This window comes from Pyrus communis, chromosome 8 (assembly GCF_963583255.1).
Source record: "Pyrus communis chromosome 8, drPyrComm1.1, whole genome shotgun sequence".
Lineage (NCBI taxonomy): Eukaryota > Viridiplantae > Streptophyta > Magnoliopsida > Rosales > Rosaceae > Pyrus > Pyrus communis.
The window spans coordinates 605,498-623,927 of record NC_084810.1 but is presented as its reverse complement, the minus strand read 5'-3'; the positions used below and the strand labels follow the sequence as shown (position 1 = coordinate 623,927).

The following is an 18,430-nucleotide window of genomic DNA, read 5'->3' as shown; positions in this document are numbered from 1 at the left end:
CCTTAAAATCCTTAACCCAATATTTGAAAATCCATGATTAATTTGAGGGACCAGTGTAGTCGTTCTCATTCTGTTTTTCCTTTCTCAATTCATGCCCTTTCTCATTCTATGTAAGTAAATATGTTATAATAGGAATAAGTTTTGTTTACAACTAATCCGTTTTCTGCCTTCAAATTAGTAATTAGCATCTATTTCTCGTTAAATATACATTGAATTTAACAAGGTATTCAATCTGAGTGAGTGGTTTTTTATAAACCCAAGTTTCGTCTCTGAACACCCATCAATTTTATTTAAAAGAAAAGACTTTTAAACTCATAATTAGCACAAATGGCTTAATAATTTTTGAAGGAATTACATTATTTTATTTGGACACCCACATGGTTTTGAAAAAGCGGCATGGGTTAACAAGTGACTGAATTTCACTTTACCATTCTTATCTAAACTTCGCGACTATTCCTCATATTGCGTTTGGTTATAATGCAAATTTTGCTTCACGAAATAAAAGAACCATGCAGTCACATGTAGACATAGAATTATGCCATCAAGCGAAAATTATGAAGTTGAAGAGAAAGCCTTCATAATTAATACAAGGAGAATAGGTGTCCAAAGAAAATGAAAAATCGGTGCCTAAAGAAACATAAATTCATAAAACGTAAAAGAAACTTGAAAGTTTAGTAAATTATTTTGGGTGTCCAAAGAAAAGTGCGAGAGTAAATTGATTTTCTAGAGAAACAAGAGTGTCTAGAGACAAAACTTGGGTGTACACTGAACCAATCAATACAACGTTATCCTTGTACACCAAACGAAGCTTTAGTTATTGAGCCTAAAGCATCTCAACCATTGAGCCTCAAATTTAGCTAGTAGCAAAAAGTAAAGGCCCATTAATCTACCCAAAGTTAAATTAGGGCCCAAGTGCAATGGATGCCCGCCTTGCCGTCGAGCTCGTCAGTCAGCTTAAACCCCCTCGTCTCCACCGCAGCTTCAAAACAAAATCCGGAACTGAGCACTGAGAAAGCAGACATGGCAGAGAACAACAGCGGAGGCGGCGGCGGCGGTGGCGGCGGCGATGTCGAGGCGAACCAGACGATCTACATCAACAACCTGAACGAGAAAATAAAGCTGGACGAACTGAAAAAGTCGCTTCTGGCTGTGTTCTCGCAGTTCGGGAAGATTGTGGAGGTCTTGGCCTTCAAGACGCTCAAGCACAAAGGTCAAGCCTGGCTCGTCTTCGAGGACGTCTCCTCCGCCACCAAAGCCCTTCACCAAATGCAGGGCTTCCCCTTTTACGACAAGCCTATGGTATTATGCAGTTCTAACCTAATTTTCTCTGTTTGTTTAATTTGGACATTTAACATTTCTTTGATTTTGTTTTGTTCTTTGAAATTCCGTTTGTATTGTTAACATAGTGCACAAAAGGGTATATAGAAGCAAGTGAATTGAAATGGGAAAATGGATTTTAGGTGGTTGTAAATTCAAATTTGGAAATTGGGCATCATCCAGCTCTGGTTGGTAGTCAGTCTCGATGATGCCCGAACACGTAAATTAGAACGGCTATATGATAGGGCTGGGGCTGGGGAGATTGGGAAGGTTTAGGTTAGGGCCGGTTTTTCGTTGCCATTCATATGATTGTTAAGCTGTATTTTGCGTTGTTTAGAATTCTGTTTTTTATTGTTGAATGGTGAATAAACACATTCATATATTCGAGCTAAAGGAAGACGAGTGCAATAGCATTATAGGATTTATACTGCCGACCCTACTTAGACCTGGTTTGGTACTGGGGTGATTCTGAAAAAAGCTGCTATCAAAAAAAGCTGAGAGCTGTTTTTGTGTTTGGTAAACACTTAGCTTCAGCTTTTTTTCACAGTTTTGGATGAAAAAAAGCCAAAAACAAGAAGCTGCAAAACCCAGCTTTGAAAAACTGGCTTTTTTTCACATCTGTTTTACATAAAAATTTACCAAACAATCTAATACTGTTTTTTTTTTTCAAAAGCACTTTTACAAAAAAAGTTTACCAAACACTCTGCTGCTTTATTTCACAGCTGCTTATTCTCACAGCACAGCAGAAGCAGCTTTTTTTCAAAGCACAGCAATACCAAACCAGCCATTAATGGTATAAGGCTTGGTTGTTGTTGGCGAAAAAGCACATTGGCATGTCATTTCATTTCTTTGAATGGATGGATTATGTTTCAAGACACTATTCTCTATGCTTGTTTGATAGATATAATGAATTGGGATTACCGGAAGATTTTCCGTTTTGTATGATTTGTTTTTGTTTTTGAGCATCATTTTACTGATATGTGATTAATGCAGAGAATACAATATGCCAAGACAAAATCGGATGTGATAGCAAAGGCTGATGGTACTTTTGTTCCACGCGAAAGACGGAAGAGGCATGAGGAAAAGGGTAAAGTCTCTCTCATTCATATAAATCGTATGACAGTAAGATATATTGTTTGGGAACAAAAGTGCTGTATTGATGTATGATTGATACATTTTTTTTTTAATGATTGTTTTCTGTTCATTATGTAGCAGGGAAAAAACGAAAAGAGCAACATGATGCAAGCCAAGCCGGAATGCCCATTCCGCCTTATGCTGGTACCTATGGTTCAGCACCTCCGGTAAGCAAGTTTTCTGTCTCATAGTTTATACCTTCTCTATTTATGTTTTTATTTGGATATCTTTGATCATATTTATTATTTGCCATGATTGGTCGTACTTGAACTGAAACAACTCTTAACTGATTCGGAAGTCTATTTAGTGGAAAAACTGCACGTGGTTTATAAAAGTTGGGAAATTGAAAATTTTCTTGGAACATAAATTGGATAGGTGTATAATAGTATTAAGGCCGGGAAACTGTTATGAAAACACGCGGATAAAGTAATTTTGGTTTATTTCAATGATTGGAAATTTTATCATTCAAGTAGTACCCTTCATGGTTTATCTATTGCAAGTTTGTATTGGTTCATTCAAGCTCTCTTCTCTCTCCCAACCTCATGCAGCTTTCCCAAATACCATATCCCGGTGGTGTGAAGTTACCCGAGGCTCCTGCTCCACCAAACAACATACTTTTTGTCCAGAATCTTCCGCAGGAGACAACTCCCATGATGCTGCAAATGCTCTTCTGCCAGTATGCCGGTTTCAAGGAGGTTAGAATGGTGGAAGCGAAACCAGGTATTGCTTTTGTGGAGTATGGAGATGAGATGCAATCAACGGTAGCAATGCAGGAACTCCAATCTTTTAAGTTGACGCCGCAGAGTTCGATGTTGATTACCTATGCCAAAAAGTAGACAACAAGATTTAGGTCTTTGCTATTCCTGTAAGCTGCAGCCACGGATCCTTAACTAGAATGTTGTTAATCTGTTGAGATACGATGCTTCAATGTATTATTGCTGTCGGGATATATTAGAAGAGGAAAAAATTGCGGAGTCAATGTTTCATTTTCGGGTGGCCCTGCGAACAATTGAAGATTCATCGTGGATTATGTTGTTTTTTTTCTTTTGGTTTGGTTTTGCAATCAGAACCTATCTTGATTTTCGTGGTTGGCCGTCGCTGTGGTTTTACGTGTACACTTTCTCATTCCAGGAGTAATTTTCAACCTACTATATACATAACTTGTCGATCTAGTATGCTCTGGTGTATATTTTTGATATAACGGCTAAAAATTCTCGTGATCAATATCCTACTGCAAGAAACAAGTATTCTGTACAGCTCTGCTATACTTCTAATTACATGCCGGACGAAGCTAACACATCCCTACAGCATACACGCACTCATGGAATTTGCAAAGAAATGCTCACGAACCACCTCTTTTGGCAGGGCGGAGCTGCTTCCGATGAGGGTCCTTAGAATTGGCGGGGGACCGCTGTAAACAGTTTGATGCAACTTCCGCACATGAAGATGCTTGTCCAGAACCAGCAACTCCAACAATTTTCGACAACTCTGTAAGAAATTTGAAAGTTTAACATTAGCATTGGTGAACTGAAAGGAAGAGTGGGCATAAGGCATCGGTAGATAAACTTGTCATGCAAGGGACTGTGGGTTGGCATACCTGCGGATTCAGTACATCCATCTTCCGGATAATTTCATCCTACAACGTAAGAAACAACGAGAAATAAGCGAGAATCAGAGGCAACAGGGACATGAAGTAGGGAAACATTGTTTTTCTAGCTATAAACAGGATTTTATAGTTCCAGGTAGTGAAAGTACCTCTAACATCCCTGGATTTTGCATCACAATCCCAAGAAGGCGCCGTCTGAGTCCCTTGTCGAAAATCTTGTTAATTTTCTGTTCACCATTCATCCACGGCAGTGTTGGCACACATATTTTGTCTGCCATAAAACCTTCAGGCAAACTATCAGTTTGTTCTACCTGATTATTTCCACCGATGTGTTTTTCGCCACTAGAAGCACCGTCATCTTTCAACAGATTTACAGACTTCGATGTAGAAGATGTCCGATACACAGACACCATGATTCCTGGGAAACCTTTTTCTCGGCGGGAAAGATTGTCGCTCAAGTATTTTAGTCTTTTAGCGTTCAAAGATTCATCGCTTCTAGTTTTGATTTTTGAGCTTCTCAAATCTTCAGCCTCTCCCACTCCATCTGGAATGTGTGGTGAAATCGACAGTTGGCCTGAAGAAACTAGACAGATGAATCCCCCCTTCTGTAAGATCTTTCTCTCTTTCGTGGAGCCAACGAGCAAATTTGGCAGCTCTCTTTCCAGAATCAGTAGGAAACGGAGACCTAAAAATGTTAGAGAAAAACCGAGGTGAGAGGGATAGAGGTTGACTGTCAGTACCCCCAACCTGCCAAATAAAAGTTCATCAGGAAGGAAATATATATAAAACTTACGAATTATATGCACAGCAGAATGCAATTAAATGTTCAATCCAAAAATCAACAGAAACTAAGACATACCACAATTTTGTTATCTCTATGGTAGTCGAGAGCTGCTAAAAGATCACGCTCTGAGTAATGCTGTTGGATTTCTGCAGGCAGATTTTTCTCTCCTTGTGCTGTTATGGTACTCAAGAAGACATGTTTAAATAGCTCTACAGCCAAAGATTTGTAGACCGGTGCACTAACAACTCCTTCATGCAAAAGTTTAAAGAAATTCTGATGAAGGTGTTGAACGCATCGTTGTGCAGAAATTCCTCTACTATCATTCTGAATATCATCGCACGGAAGTGATGATGCAATCAATTCAGATCCCTGCAGGTCCTGCAGGTGAAAGGGTATTTCAGCAGAAAGCTGTATTAGCCAAATACTGGCATAAACTAGGAGAAGAAAAGGAAGAAAGCATACAAATACGTAACAACACACATTTGACAAGATGTTCATGTATGTAAAAATTCGAGGTGTAGGGGTTCGGTAATTACATGTTCTTCAGAATTTGTAATATGCTCTGACCCTGCCTCACACGTAGATCCATCTCTTTTGGTGGTATCCAATTTAGTCATCCTCTGGTGAAGTATCTCATCAAGGGTTTTTCTAATATTTTTATCATCAAAATCATCCCATGGTTTTTCCCGAAAACATGTCCTTTGATTACGGTCGCTGATGTTGGAACAATTCTTGTTATAACCTTCCTCTACTGAACCTTGGGAAAGTTGTCTGTAACCAGATATGTTAAGTGACCTGTTCTGGGTTTTTAGCAAGAGCTTTGCATATCTTTCACTGAACATGTTACAGAGCTTCATCAGAGATTTTCTAAATTTTCCATTACTGTTCTTCAGATATGTCATTCTTCTTTTGCAGGTACTAGGAGGTGCTGGAAGGTCAGGAAGTGAAGCCCAACTTATCTGATGATGATATTTCGCCCCAAGCGTTGCGCAACATCTTGCATATTGAATAACCAATTGCCCAAAGGAACGATACCAATATCAGTGAAATGCATATTGGGGAAATCTAATTCTTACATGGAAAGAACAAAAAGGATCCTATCTCTAATGGATTGTTCTTATGGTTATGATATTTACATATTTTCTTTTCTTACCTATCAGCCTCTTCAGTCCATGAAAACCTGAATTGACGTGATGGCTTCAACTTTGAAAAATCATGCGTTCTCAAGATCGAATGACACCCCTCAGTATCTTTCGTTCCAGATTCCTGGTCAGTTTCTTGATGACCATCCCTCTGGAACTCACGCAAATGTGCGCCATGCTCGCCTGGAAAAGTGAACAAGAGATTTCTTCCTTCCGTGAATGTTTTGACAGTAACAGGTAATTTGGCAAGCTTCTGCTCTTCCAGCCTTCCAGTTACCCCCTCAACTTCTGTGAATTCTACAGAGCTTGCTTTAGAGGATCTCTCCCTTTTCCGGGAAGCATGTTTACATTTTTGAAATTGAAGTCCATCCCCTTTATCCTGGATCCATTAAGATGTTAGCAATTATCGTAAACATGCATTAATTGGACGACTGTGTACATATATTGAATGAGTAACAAACATAAAGATAACGAATATTATTAAGATGACCAGAAAATTCTTCAAGGCAAGGGATGAGGACAAGAACCTGTACCTGTTCGAGCATGCTTTCTTCCTTTCTGGCACTGTCCACTGTCAAAGTCAGACGTGGATTCAAGACTGAAAGTGGTGTATCTGATGTGGCATCATGTGTTTCCGTTTCTGTAATCCAGGACAGAGATGCATATGGTTAGATTCATTACACCAAGGAGATCCACTGGGAAGGGTCAGCTCAGTAATCTCTATTTTTCGTATTTACAGGTTAGCAGTATCACCTGTCAAAGTTGAATGATTTTGAATTTGATCTTTCCTATCAAGAGTATCTACACCGCTAACATAAGGTGTTGTTGTTGTTGTGTTGTCATTTTCTGATTGATTAAGGAATGCCTTGGCTGATTTGAAATTGCATTTCCCTCGTGCCCAAACTCGATATTCATTGACTTTTTTGTTTCGTTGTTTCTTCTTAATCATCCCAAACCTAGAGCACATACTTTCAATCCACTTATCACTCTCTTTCCTGCCAATTCCAAGCCTCTTGGAAATCTGTTTATAGCAAAACCGGAAAACATTAAAGGAAAATTGATTTTATGTATTAGTAGTTGAAATGAAACTTACAATAAATGGCAGGAATTATACCACACAGAGCGGCTCTAACGAAGCACTCCTAATACATTTACCCGAACAAAGAGTAACACACAATGCACTCACATTAGACATAATGATACCCTCTGATCCTGTAGCATTAATCAATTCTTGAATTTGATGCTCAATCGGAAGTTCCGCAAGCAGACGAGCAGTTTGATATTTCTTTACGATTTTCACCTGCCCAAGATTTTTTGGCTCGAGACTCTTTGGACAAAGCTTTTTTAGCAAAACAAGGTATTGCTCAACCTGTCCAAATTGCAAAAGCGATATCAAGTCATTACCAACGAACACAAGCAGCTTCCAATCCAAGAGACTGTTCAAATAAAAGAATGAAGAACCACAATATAGAACATGTACACCAGAGAACCGATGTTTGGTTAAAAAGATTATTGGGAAACCTTCTCATTTACTTGAGCCTCAAACTTTTTCACAATATGAGCAGCTTCCAATCTGCAACAAATCTGGAAGAATAATATGCAGAGAACAATACAATTCAAAGAAAACATCAGTTTAACTTATAAAATTGCTAATCCAGAGATTAATAACAGTGTATATAGTTAATCCAATTTCACCTTCCTCCACGCTCTATTTCCTGAACGTGTTCCGCTGTAACCAAGCTCTTTCTTGAGATCCGAAACAAGAACCTTTGACAACAAAATAACATAAACAAATTCAACATAAACTGTAAAAGGAACTACTTTGACATATCTACCAAAACTTTTATGAAACCTGACCTTGCCATTGGATTCTTTGAGCTTATCGCAGACTGCCTTCGTTGCTGATAAATAGTCATTTACAAGCACATTATCTTTAACTCCATTTCCCGAAAATCCATCTCCACTTGCAGGGATTTCTTTTGCATTTCCAAAACTCTCTGTATTCTGTTCTACCTTTGTGATCTCAACTTCTTGTTGAGAGCCCAAATCATTTGCATAGCGATGTAAGTATATCAAATTGGTAGTCACGCTCAAATTATTGCTCGAGTGGCCTTCGTCACCAGGATTTTTTTTCCTCACCAACGCAGGTCGCTTCGCAATTAACCCTTGACATTCAAGCTTTCTCACTTTGTAGAAATAGTTTTCGCCTAGAATGCCCAATTCCTTGGAAAGTTGACTTTGTGTAATTCCATCCGTTCTACAAGTACCCAAATTCACAATAAAGTAAACCATAAGACAACCTAATTAACCTACAAAATCGTTATCTCACAGCCACACCAAAAAATGGCAATCTCTCGATACTTTTCACACAGAGAGAGAGAGAGAGAGAGAGAGGGAAACTATATGCACCATGTTAATTAGTCTACCAACAAAAACATCTCTTGCTTGAGTACCAAGTTTTCTCGGCTCACATTGCAATTCACTAACATCTTATGCTAAGCAATGTAAAATCGGATAAGTACACATTTATTAGGAAAAACCAAACTTCTAACTTTATAATGGTCGCCACTTGCTTGCCTGAAATTTCCGATGATGGACTAGAAATCCGTTCAAACAAAGCACGTTACATTCAACTCAAAACTACACCAATGACGATGAATTATATACTTTTCGATGTTAATTACTCAATGTTTTAACTTAATTACTTAGCTTGCTTGCCTCACATTGTACTTAGGCGATATTCAAATCAATCGAAACCGTGAAATCACACACATAATACACACAACCGCTTCACCAATTTCACACATACAAAACACAAACAATTAAAAATAAACTGGAAAGTTAGATTCTGGATTTTGAAAGGAGAGGTTGATACCTAGCGGTGGAAACTCTTTCGAGGGTTCGGCGCTGATACGAACACAGGTTTTCAACGGCGGGTTGGGCAATGTAGAGGCCCAGGAAGCTGTTCCTTAGAGGCTGATCGGCGACGAGCTTCAGGTCGAGTTTCTCGGCGTCTTGGAAGGACTGGATTGAAGAATCCGTTGGGCTGCAGTACCGGGGATTTTTCTTCTGGTTCAGGAATATGAGGGTCGGGACTGACCGGAGCTCCGCCCATAAGGCTTGTTTGAATCCGTGATCAGAAAAATTGGAGGAGGAAAGAGAGGACTCGAGTCTGGACCAGAGGGCTGATATGGCGAGACCGTTTCGGCCCTCCAAGCAGATTTCTTCTAACGACGCGTTTAAAATCGAGTCCATGGCGGCGGTGGCGACGGCGGAGAGTTCGACTGACAGGGAAGAGGAAGCGGGAAGCGCGCGTAATCTACTGTGTTGATCAACCTTTATTCTTTATAGTTTGTAGTTTTAATCTAACACGTGCGCATAATTTATTTATTTATTTTTCCAAACCGCACAATTAATTGGGCCCAAAACAGGTGGGCCTGCCCCTAACATTGGGCATTTTCCCACAAATCAAAGAGCCCGCCAAAAACTCTTGCCGCGGACACTGCGGAGAAAGAGGACGACTCCGACGGACCAACTCCAGCCACCACCGGAACGAATTGGCCCAGCGTGGTCTCGCCACCACCGGAACGAAACCCACCCTGGTCTGACAACACCCCACACTCTCTCCAAGATTTTGACGAATTCTCTGCTATTGGTTTTGATATTCTGCAGGTTTGGAGGCTCGATTCTGCTCTTGGCTAGGAGAAAAAGCAACCCAGTGACGCAAGTGATGGTTCAGCAGCAGAAGCTTCACTGGTTAATAGAAAGAGGGGAAGGAAGTCAAGTGAAGAGGTGGGAGGTGGGACTCAACTGGGTCCGAGAAAATGAAGGCCACCGAAATGTATGTGCTTCACTTTTGAGGGACTGCACTGCACATGTATGTGCTTCACTTTTTCTTTATTGGACCCTCCCATCTATGGCTGATAAGTAATAACTAAACTGTTTAAGTGATAAAGCTTCTTCTATTCACTTACGCTTTTGATATTTTGCGTTGAAAGTTTATTCCTTTCCTTATAAACTTTGTATATTTCTTGATCGAGAAGTTTGTCTGCATTATGTGTGAGAGAATTGACCTTCGACGAAAGCTTGTTACATTATTCCATTTTTCGAAACTAAAACGCGCATTGCATTACTTGATTTGGTATGTAACATAATACTGCAGCACTGAAGGAGTAGGGGGAACTGAACCAGATTTTTCAGAAGCTCAGCTACTAGATGATGGCGTCGTGGTTCCTCTAGGAAAGCCGAAAGAGAATACAAGCCGCCCGAAGGTAGAAATACATCGTTTTCCAGAACTTGTTAAACGAGGCAGGCAGCTTCATTGTAAATTGATTTTGTTTATGTGCTTCATTCAGGTTTCATTACAGTACAATGAGTACATGGTTTACAATGTGAAACGGATTAGAATGCGCTACGTTGTTCAAGTGAATTTCAATTTGAAGATACGATTAGTGTTGTAGTCTTGTACAATTTACCTTCATTTATTTATCTTAGTCTTTGGTGAGAATGTTGTTAACTTATATGATTTGGTGATGAACTCGACTTGTCTTCTCCATTTTTCTCTAGTAAATTACAGTTTGTGCGTGCATATATTGCTCTTGAAAACACAAAAAAATGAAGAAAAAAAAATTATGTGTATGTTTTGTACTATGATTGGCGGAAAAGTAGGAACGCTTAATTTCAGTGGAAGGAAACAATTATTTTCTTAATATTTTTACTTTTCTAAATGTTTGTTTGCTAGCCCTATCAACCTAAGTAGCATAATTTCTTCTATGCAATTTTAACAAAGTTGAACGACACATTAGTACACCAATAGCTAGTCGGTGATTGGTATTAATGTTAAAGCAAAGAAATGGATAAAGAAATAAGGAAATCCCAATAAAGATGCACCTACCCACCACCACAAGGTACATTTTGTTTTGTTTTTTTTTTTTTTTGGTAATCTTCAAGGCAAAGATGTCAAAACATACCCAAAAAAAAGCCTACAAGGAGATAAAAACATTAGCTAATCAGGATTTGGATCCTCTCATGAGCTTAAGAGGTTAGCTTAAAAGAGTTTCTTCCCCTTTTAATTATATTTTTAATTTTCCAGATTTTTTTTTCAGTTTTATTTTATCTTTAATATTTGTTAAAATCCACATAAGCATCCATGTCATTTAATGAATAAATAAGAACCATTAGATGTCATGTAATCAAAAGGCTTAAAAAGAGTGTAAAAATATTTGTCCCTTGATCCTCTCTCTCTCTCTCTCTCTCTCTCTATATATATATATATATATATTATATTTCTTTATTTATATAATTTGATACACACATATGTAAAAAAAAAAAAAAAAAATGCTTGATGTATGTAAAAATTCATGCAAAATAATTTACCTCCAAAAAATTAATGTTATTTGATTCAAATAGTGCACCTAATACTCATATGTAAAATACATGTGAAAATAAAGCAAATCCAATATATGCAAAATAATTGACCTATATGTTAAAGCAAACCTAATACATGCAAATAATTTGCCTACATAATAAAACATTATTATTTTATACAATACTAATTTACCTATTATTTGTACATATAATAATAAAATATGCCCAATATAAATATGATATTGATACTTTCTTCTATGCAATTTTAACAAAGTTCAACTATGTATCAGTACACCAATAGCTAGTCAGTGATTGATATTAATGTTAAAGCAAAGAAATGGATAAAGAAATAAGGAAACCCCGATAAAGATGCACTTACCCACCACCACATGTACATTTTGCTTTTTTCATTGTTTTTTGATATTGATACTTGCTTCTATGCAATTTTAACAAAGTTCAACGACGTATCTGTACATCAATAGCTAGTCAGTGATTGACATTAATGTTAAAGAAATGGATAAAGAAATAAGGAAACCCCAATAAAGATGCACTTACCCACCACCACAGGTACATTTTGTTTTTTTCATTGTTTATTTGTTGGTAAACTCCAAGGTAAAGATGGCAGAACGTACAAAAAAAAGCCTACAACGAGACAAACACATTAGCCATTTTTTTTTTGTTTTGGACAAACACATTAGCTAAGCAAGCAAAAAACTGAGCGGTGCAGTAGGGTTCAACAGTGAAGACGCACATACCCACCACCACAAGTACTTTTTGTATTGTTGTTCTTTCAAGTGTCAGTCAAACATATCCATCAAGTTTGGTGGAAAAAATTGAACTTTACGGGGAAGGAAGGAAAGGAAGCATGATTGAGTTTACATTCAAAACCCCTGCAATACGAATCCGGATTCTTTTTGAGTTATGATTCGTAAATTGTATTCATTTATCATAAATTGTACAATCTTGTATTATTTTTTTATTTTTTAAAAATTGATCACAAACAGTACCTGATGAAATTTAATCATACAATGCACAATGAACATACATAATTTACGAATCTTCAGAATCTTCACAAAAAAGATCCGAAGAAAATCATGTTGACTGCAATACATACATGTGTGCGACCAACCAAATAAGCATTTACTGCATGCACCCATTTTTCAAGTGCTGAGTGCAAACACACGCCAAAGTATTTATGTTCCTACACCTAAGATTTCATCATGACCTCATCCCAGAATCTGTGTTCTTCTTCCCTCACAACTCATTTTTGTGATTTTAAGGGCTGGTTTGGTATTGCTGTGTTTTTGTTTTTGTTGTGCTGTGAGAATAAGCAGCTGTGAAATAAAGCGGTAGAGTGTTTGGTAAACTTTTTTGTAAAAGTGCTTTAAAAAAAAAGAGCAGTATTATAGTGTTTGGTAAACTTTTATGTAAAACAGATGTGAAAAAAAGCCGGTTTTTTAAAGCTGGGTTTGCAGCTTCTTTTTTTTTGGCTTTTTTTCATCCAAAACTGTGAAAAAAAGCTGAAGCTGAATGTTTACCAAACACAAAAACAACTCCCAGTTTTTTTTTATACCAGCTTTTTCCAGAATCACCTCAATACCAAACCAGGCCTAAGATGGTGGCCTCAAATTTTCATGTCGTCTTAAATCACTGTTGATATCGGACTTAAACGAGAGAGGCTCGAGTGCAACAAGCAATGTAAGAGATAGAAAAGAAGATGAATAGCCGATATTTTGGTTTAACGCTACTTCACAACAAAAAAAAAAAGCAAGTTACGTCTGAGTTTAACACATACAAGTTGGATTGGAAGTGGTGTTTCCATTGGCTAACAGGGTTATTGGTTACACAATAGAATTCTCATGTTAAACCATAAATTAGGTGATATCAAATTTCAAAGAAAAGATGATACATCTCCAGTTGTATGTTATATTCCATAATGCTAAAGTGAAGAAAATTGTGGACATACTTAAACTGACTTCACAACTGTAGTAAATAGATTTCAAACATCATGAAAAAAAATTAAGGTTTCACCATAAAAAAGTGGTAATATGAGACTCTCATCAATGTGGGATTTATTCTCAACACACCCCCGTCACATGTGGCGAATTTTCAATTCGAACACGTGGACAACACAAATCGAGATGACGTGGAATACATTTGACCGTTGGGCTTTGCACAAGGGACAACCTGCTCTGGTATCATAAAGAAAGTTGGGATTCCACCATAATAACCAACTGGCAATATGAAGAGTAGCCCAACCTCTTATAAGCTCCTGTATAGTCCCTTCTCTTATCAATATGAGATTCATTCATAATACACCATGCCTCATTTGACCAAGACTTCATCATACATCAATCACTTTAATGCCTTGCTTATTTACATGCCTATGTTATCAGGCTCGACTACTTTTCTAAATCTGAAATCCAGTAAATATTAGCATAATTTCTTCTATGCAATTTTAACAAAGTTGAACGACGCATCAGTAGACCAATAACTAGTCGGTAATTGGTATTAATGTTAAACCAAAGAAATGAATAAAGAAATAAAGAAATCCCAATAAAGACGCACCTACCCACCACCACAAGTACATTTTATATTGTTGTTCTTTCAGGTGTAAGTCAAAGTATAAGTCAAACATATCCATCAAGTACGGTGGAAAAAATTGAACTTTACGGGGAAGGAAGGAAAGGAAGCATGATTAAGTTTTACATTCAAAACCCCTGCAATACGAATCCGGATTTTTTCTGGATCATTTTGTGAGGATCTTGAAGATCTGTAAATCGTATATGTTCATCGTAAATTGTGTAGTTTTAAAATTTTTTTTTTCTTAAAATTGATCACAAACAGTACCTAATGAAATTTAACTATACAATACACGATGAACGAACACGATTTACAAATTTCTAGGATCCTCACTTCGAAGAAAATCCTGTTGGCTGCAATATATACATGAGTGTGCGACCAAATAAAGCATTTACTGCATACACCCCATTTTTCAAGTGCTGAGTGCAAACACACGCCAAGTATTTAAGTTCCTACACCTAAGATTTCATCATGACCTCATCCAGAATCTCTTCCCCCACAACGCATTTTTGTGATTTTAAGACGGTGGCCTCAAATTTTCATGTCGACTTAAATCACGGTTGATATCGGACTTAAACGAGAGAGGCTCAAGCGCAACAAGCAATGTGAGAGATAGAAAAGAAGATGAATAGCCGATATTTTGGTTTAACACTGCTTCACAACAAAACAGAAGCAAGTTAAGTCTAAGTTAAACTCATGTTTAACACATACAAGGTGGACGTGATGTGGTGTTTCCACTGGCGGATAGGGTTAATGGTTACACAATAGAATTCTCATGTTAAACCATAAATTAGGTGATATCAGAGATCAAAGAAAAGATGACACATCTCCAGTTGTATGTTATATTCCATAAAGCTGAAGCGAAGAAAATGTAATAATATCTACAACTTCATGAGAGAGGTCAAACGCATATGAATATATAAATATACTTACGTCAAATGTAGAGACTTGGGATTCAGCAAATTACATATTGCTTTTTGCTACATTGGAGGGTTTCAAACCTTAAAACCTAACCTACTTCTACCCGTCACTCGTCACCCCTCATCACTAGGCTAACCCCGATGATTATCAAAGATTTTCTAGCTTAATAATAGGTTGGCGTAGTGCATAAAAGAGTAGTGAGGGGGTTGAACAAACGCACGCTTGCTGCAGTAGCAGGGTTTGCAAAGTTGCAGAATACAAGGGATATCATGGCATGAGCCAATACATTAAAAGGAGCTTTGCCATGATCGGGAAGTATGAAATGGTTGAGGTCCTTATTTATGAAGGAAAGGGGCATAAATTCTGGGAGGGAAAAAAGATGAGGCCTAGTCCATATATAGGGAATGATCATGTATATAAGGGAGTAGTGAAGCTAGCTACTTCAGAAACTCATCAAGCAAAAACATAAATAAAATTAATACCCCACTCAAAAGGTTGAGCCTTACACGCAAAGCCCTACGTGCACTCCTTGCATTATTCATTCCATATCATCCCATGCTTGCACTATATTTCTTCCCAACCTGAAGGAAAAGGCTAGTACAACCTCCACTTGACCCACCCAAATTCCAATGGATGATGATAAGATAAACTTTCGTGCAACGAGGAAGTTATTGTAGCAATGTCTCTTGAGTTAGTTACTTTTTTATATAGCAGTGTATGATTGATTTGAGATATTTTTGAAACAACGCAGATTTTAAGTTTTTCTCGTAATATAGGGAGGTCTTGGAATGGAAACATCGTGGCCGAGATTCTTGATCGATCCAACACTGTTTTGCAATGAGAATGTTAATATAACTTTACTTTAAACTTTGTTACGCATTGTCATTTGAACACATGCATGATTGACTTAGAACATTACCGAAACAATGTAGATTATAAGCTTTTCTTGTGATCTAATATGTGTACGAAAACATCATGGCCCGAGATTCTTGATTATTGATCCAAAGCTACCTAACATTAAAGCTCTAAACAAGATTGGATTCTCAAAAATATTGGTAGGATCGGAATCGGAGGAAGAGATTGAATTTTTAAAGGTTTGTGTTTGTCTTGTTTGTGTGAGGGCTTTGAAATTGAATCCTCCAAGACTCCAAGGAACAACACAAATTAATGGTATATATGGATTTTGTGAAAAGAAGGCAGGCAGGACTCACTGCCATGCACTGCAGTACCTTCATCTTAATTAATTACTTCGCTTCCCCTTCATCACTTACTATGATGACACGAGACCTAAACACCCCCCCCCTCTCTCTCTCTCTCTCTCTCTCTCTCTCTCTCTCTCTCTCTCTCTCTCTCTCTCTCTCAATATGCAGTTATAAATATGTGTGCTTCTTCTTCCTTCATGCAATTCAAGTGAGTGAGAGTTCCATTGTTGTAGCTATGGTTCAAACGGGTGAGGCTCCTTGTTGGAGAAGCAGGGCACGTGCAAGTCCATTACCTACGCTTTCAAATGCTTATGGATAAGTCCTTTGCATGTGCTCCCTTTCTCCAACATGGGTTCCTTACCTATTGCGTCTTTCTAAAATTGGGAGAGTTCATAACCATGCAAGTTCCTGGTGTCTCACTATTACAATGCGGGTAACGACTTCAACAATTGTAACTAATTCCAAGTCTTTCTTATGCCCTTATATATTTGCTCTTCCAAGTTCCTCTGGTACCAATAATTATTGTTTAAGTACTTAATGAGTTTTTCTTTTTCTTTATCGTGCGGGCATGCATGCAAGGTATGCCGCATGCAATTCAATTGTCTATATTTCTTTTCTTTTTTCCCTTTATTATTATTTATATTTTTACCGGTATACAACTTTCTGGACCCTAGCTTATTAATCTGCAGTGTGACATGGTAAACCTACCAGTAAACTATAAGATTCTGGAGCACTTTAAAGAACAAAGAAAGATGTCCCAGACGTAACAAGGCTGAAGGATTGGTTCTCACGGCAATGCAGTTTTTTAAAATTTCAAGTGAATTTCAATGTGAAATGCAATTCAAGTGATAATCTTTAGGATTGGAATGGACATATATATAGTTCATGATATAAATTTCTATTTGTTCAAACAAATTAACACCGCGTGATCCATGTTAATTCCTAGATATAATTAATTCATGTTATTTTGATGTATGTATCATCACAATACAAGTTATGTACTATGTACAAAGGACTAATATAAAATGTATGAGATATTGGGGAATAAGAAACAAGGGGTGGATTGAGGGCTTTGTTGGTGTTTTCCTCTTTCTTTAGATAATACAAATTAAGTGAATATGGTTACCTATTACAACCTACAATTTAGAATCTTTTTCCCTAGAACTTTACTTCACAATACCCTTACATTTCAATTTAAGGAAAACTAACGAAAAATATCAATATGTATTATTGGGTTTCCAATCCAAGGTGTGTCAATTTTCTTGTCTTTTCTTTTCTGTTTTATTTGTTATTTTATATTTCATTTATTGTTTTTTATTTTTATTGTCCTAGTTTATTTTCTTTATCTTTGTTAGTTGTTTTACGTTTTTTAGGACTTATTATTTTTGTTTCTTTTCTTTTCTTTATTTTTCCACACCTTGAGGACAATGTGTGATGTAAGTTTGGGGGAGGGAAATAAGAATTTTTAGATTTTTAATTTTTGAGTCAAATAAAAATTTTCATTCTTTTTAAGTTAATATCCATATATTATTTTAAACATTAGAACAAATGGACATGGTGAAAGTTAATCTCATAATAGAGTCTTTTCTATTTATTATTGCTTAGACACTAATTCATGAATTATACTTTAAAAATTTGCACGTTTCACACCAACATGATTTGTGGGGAGTGAGATTGAAACACTTACTTTTCGTCTAAGTGTATTTTAATTATTGTTCTAAGTAAAATGTTACAAATAAAGTAATAATTGTTCCATCCGAGACTTTGTTTAGCAACCGGGCCAGTCTTGCTTGATTAATAATGATTCTCGCATCAAACGGTACAGTCTTGGCAAGTTGGCATGGGCTAGGGTGGTCAATGAGTTTCGTAGCCTTTTCAGCTTGAGTTTATAAGTCCTTAGAGGTGTTCTACACCTAGTGCCTTAAAGCCCTTATGGTTTGAGAGTCATTGACCTAAAACTCGTTACATGGGTTGAATAGAAAGCTTAAGTGAACTAACATTGCACGACCACCGCAATTACTGAAGACAAAAATATGACAAGAAAAAAAAATTAGAAAAAAACTATATATATATATATATGTGAAGTTAGTATGTATGAAGTATTAAATAAAGAGGATGAAAGTTAGGGGTTTTCGTCGAGTCTCCTTAACTATGTTGGTTCACTTTTACACCAAGGCAAGTTCATGAATTCTTTTCTAACTGATTCTAAATGGCTTAGAGTCTAGGTGGGATTAGTTGGAACTTTTGGAAAGATGTTTTGATTTTTAATGTCTTCTATGGATTGCGACTTGAAGATGAAAATTTTGTTTTAGTTGAGTTTTAATAAAGTTTTTAAGTTTGTTAGTTTTTGTATTTGTTTTGCTTGAGAATAAGC

General features: G+C 37.1%; 1 protein-coding gene across 2 annotated transcripts; it reads left to right on the top strand.

Annotated features, from left to right (window-relative positions):
* The first annotated feature begins 889 nt into the window (after positions 1-889).
* On the top strand, positions 890-3,854 carry LOC137743641 (U1 small nuclear ribonucleoprotein A-like). 2 transcript variants are annotated; one of them, XM_068483570.1, is made up of 4 exons: positions 890-1,299; positions 2,311-2,404; positions 2,530-2,618; positions 3,000-3,854. In XM_068483570.1, exons 1-4 carry the CDS (start codon positions 922-924, stop codon positions 3,285-3,287), a joined length of 849 nt encoding a protein of 282 aa, XP_068339671.1. In that variant the 5' UTR covers positions 890-921; the 3' UTR covers positions 3,288-3,854. The 2 variants fall into 2 exon arrangements, with proteins under 2 accessions (XP_068339671.1, XP_068339672.1); XM_068483571.1 differs by having other exon boundaries at positions 2,533-2,618; positions 3,000-3,633.
* The last annotated feature ends 14,576 nt before the right edge of the window (positions 3,855-18,430 follow it).

Coding starts and splice junctions, on each gene's coding strand:
- LOC137743641 (XM_068483570.1), top strand. CDS start 922: ATGCCCGCCTTGCCGTCGAGCTCGTCAGTCAGCTTAAACCCCCTCGTC. Junction 2,405..2,529: donor GAAGAGGCATGAGGAAAAGG/GTAAAGTCTCTC, acceptor TTCATTATGTAG/CAGGGAAAAAACGAAAAGAG. Junction 2,619..2,999: donor CCTATGGTTCAGCACCTCCG/GTAAGCAAGTTT, acceptor AACCTCATGCAG/CTTTCCCAAATACCATATCC.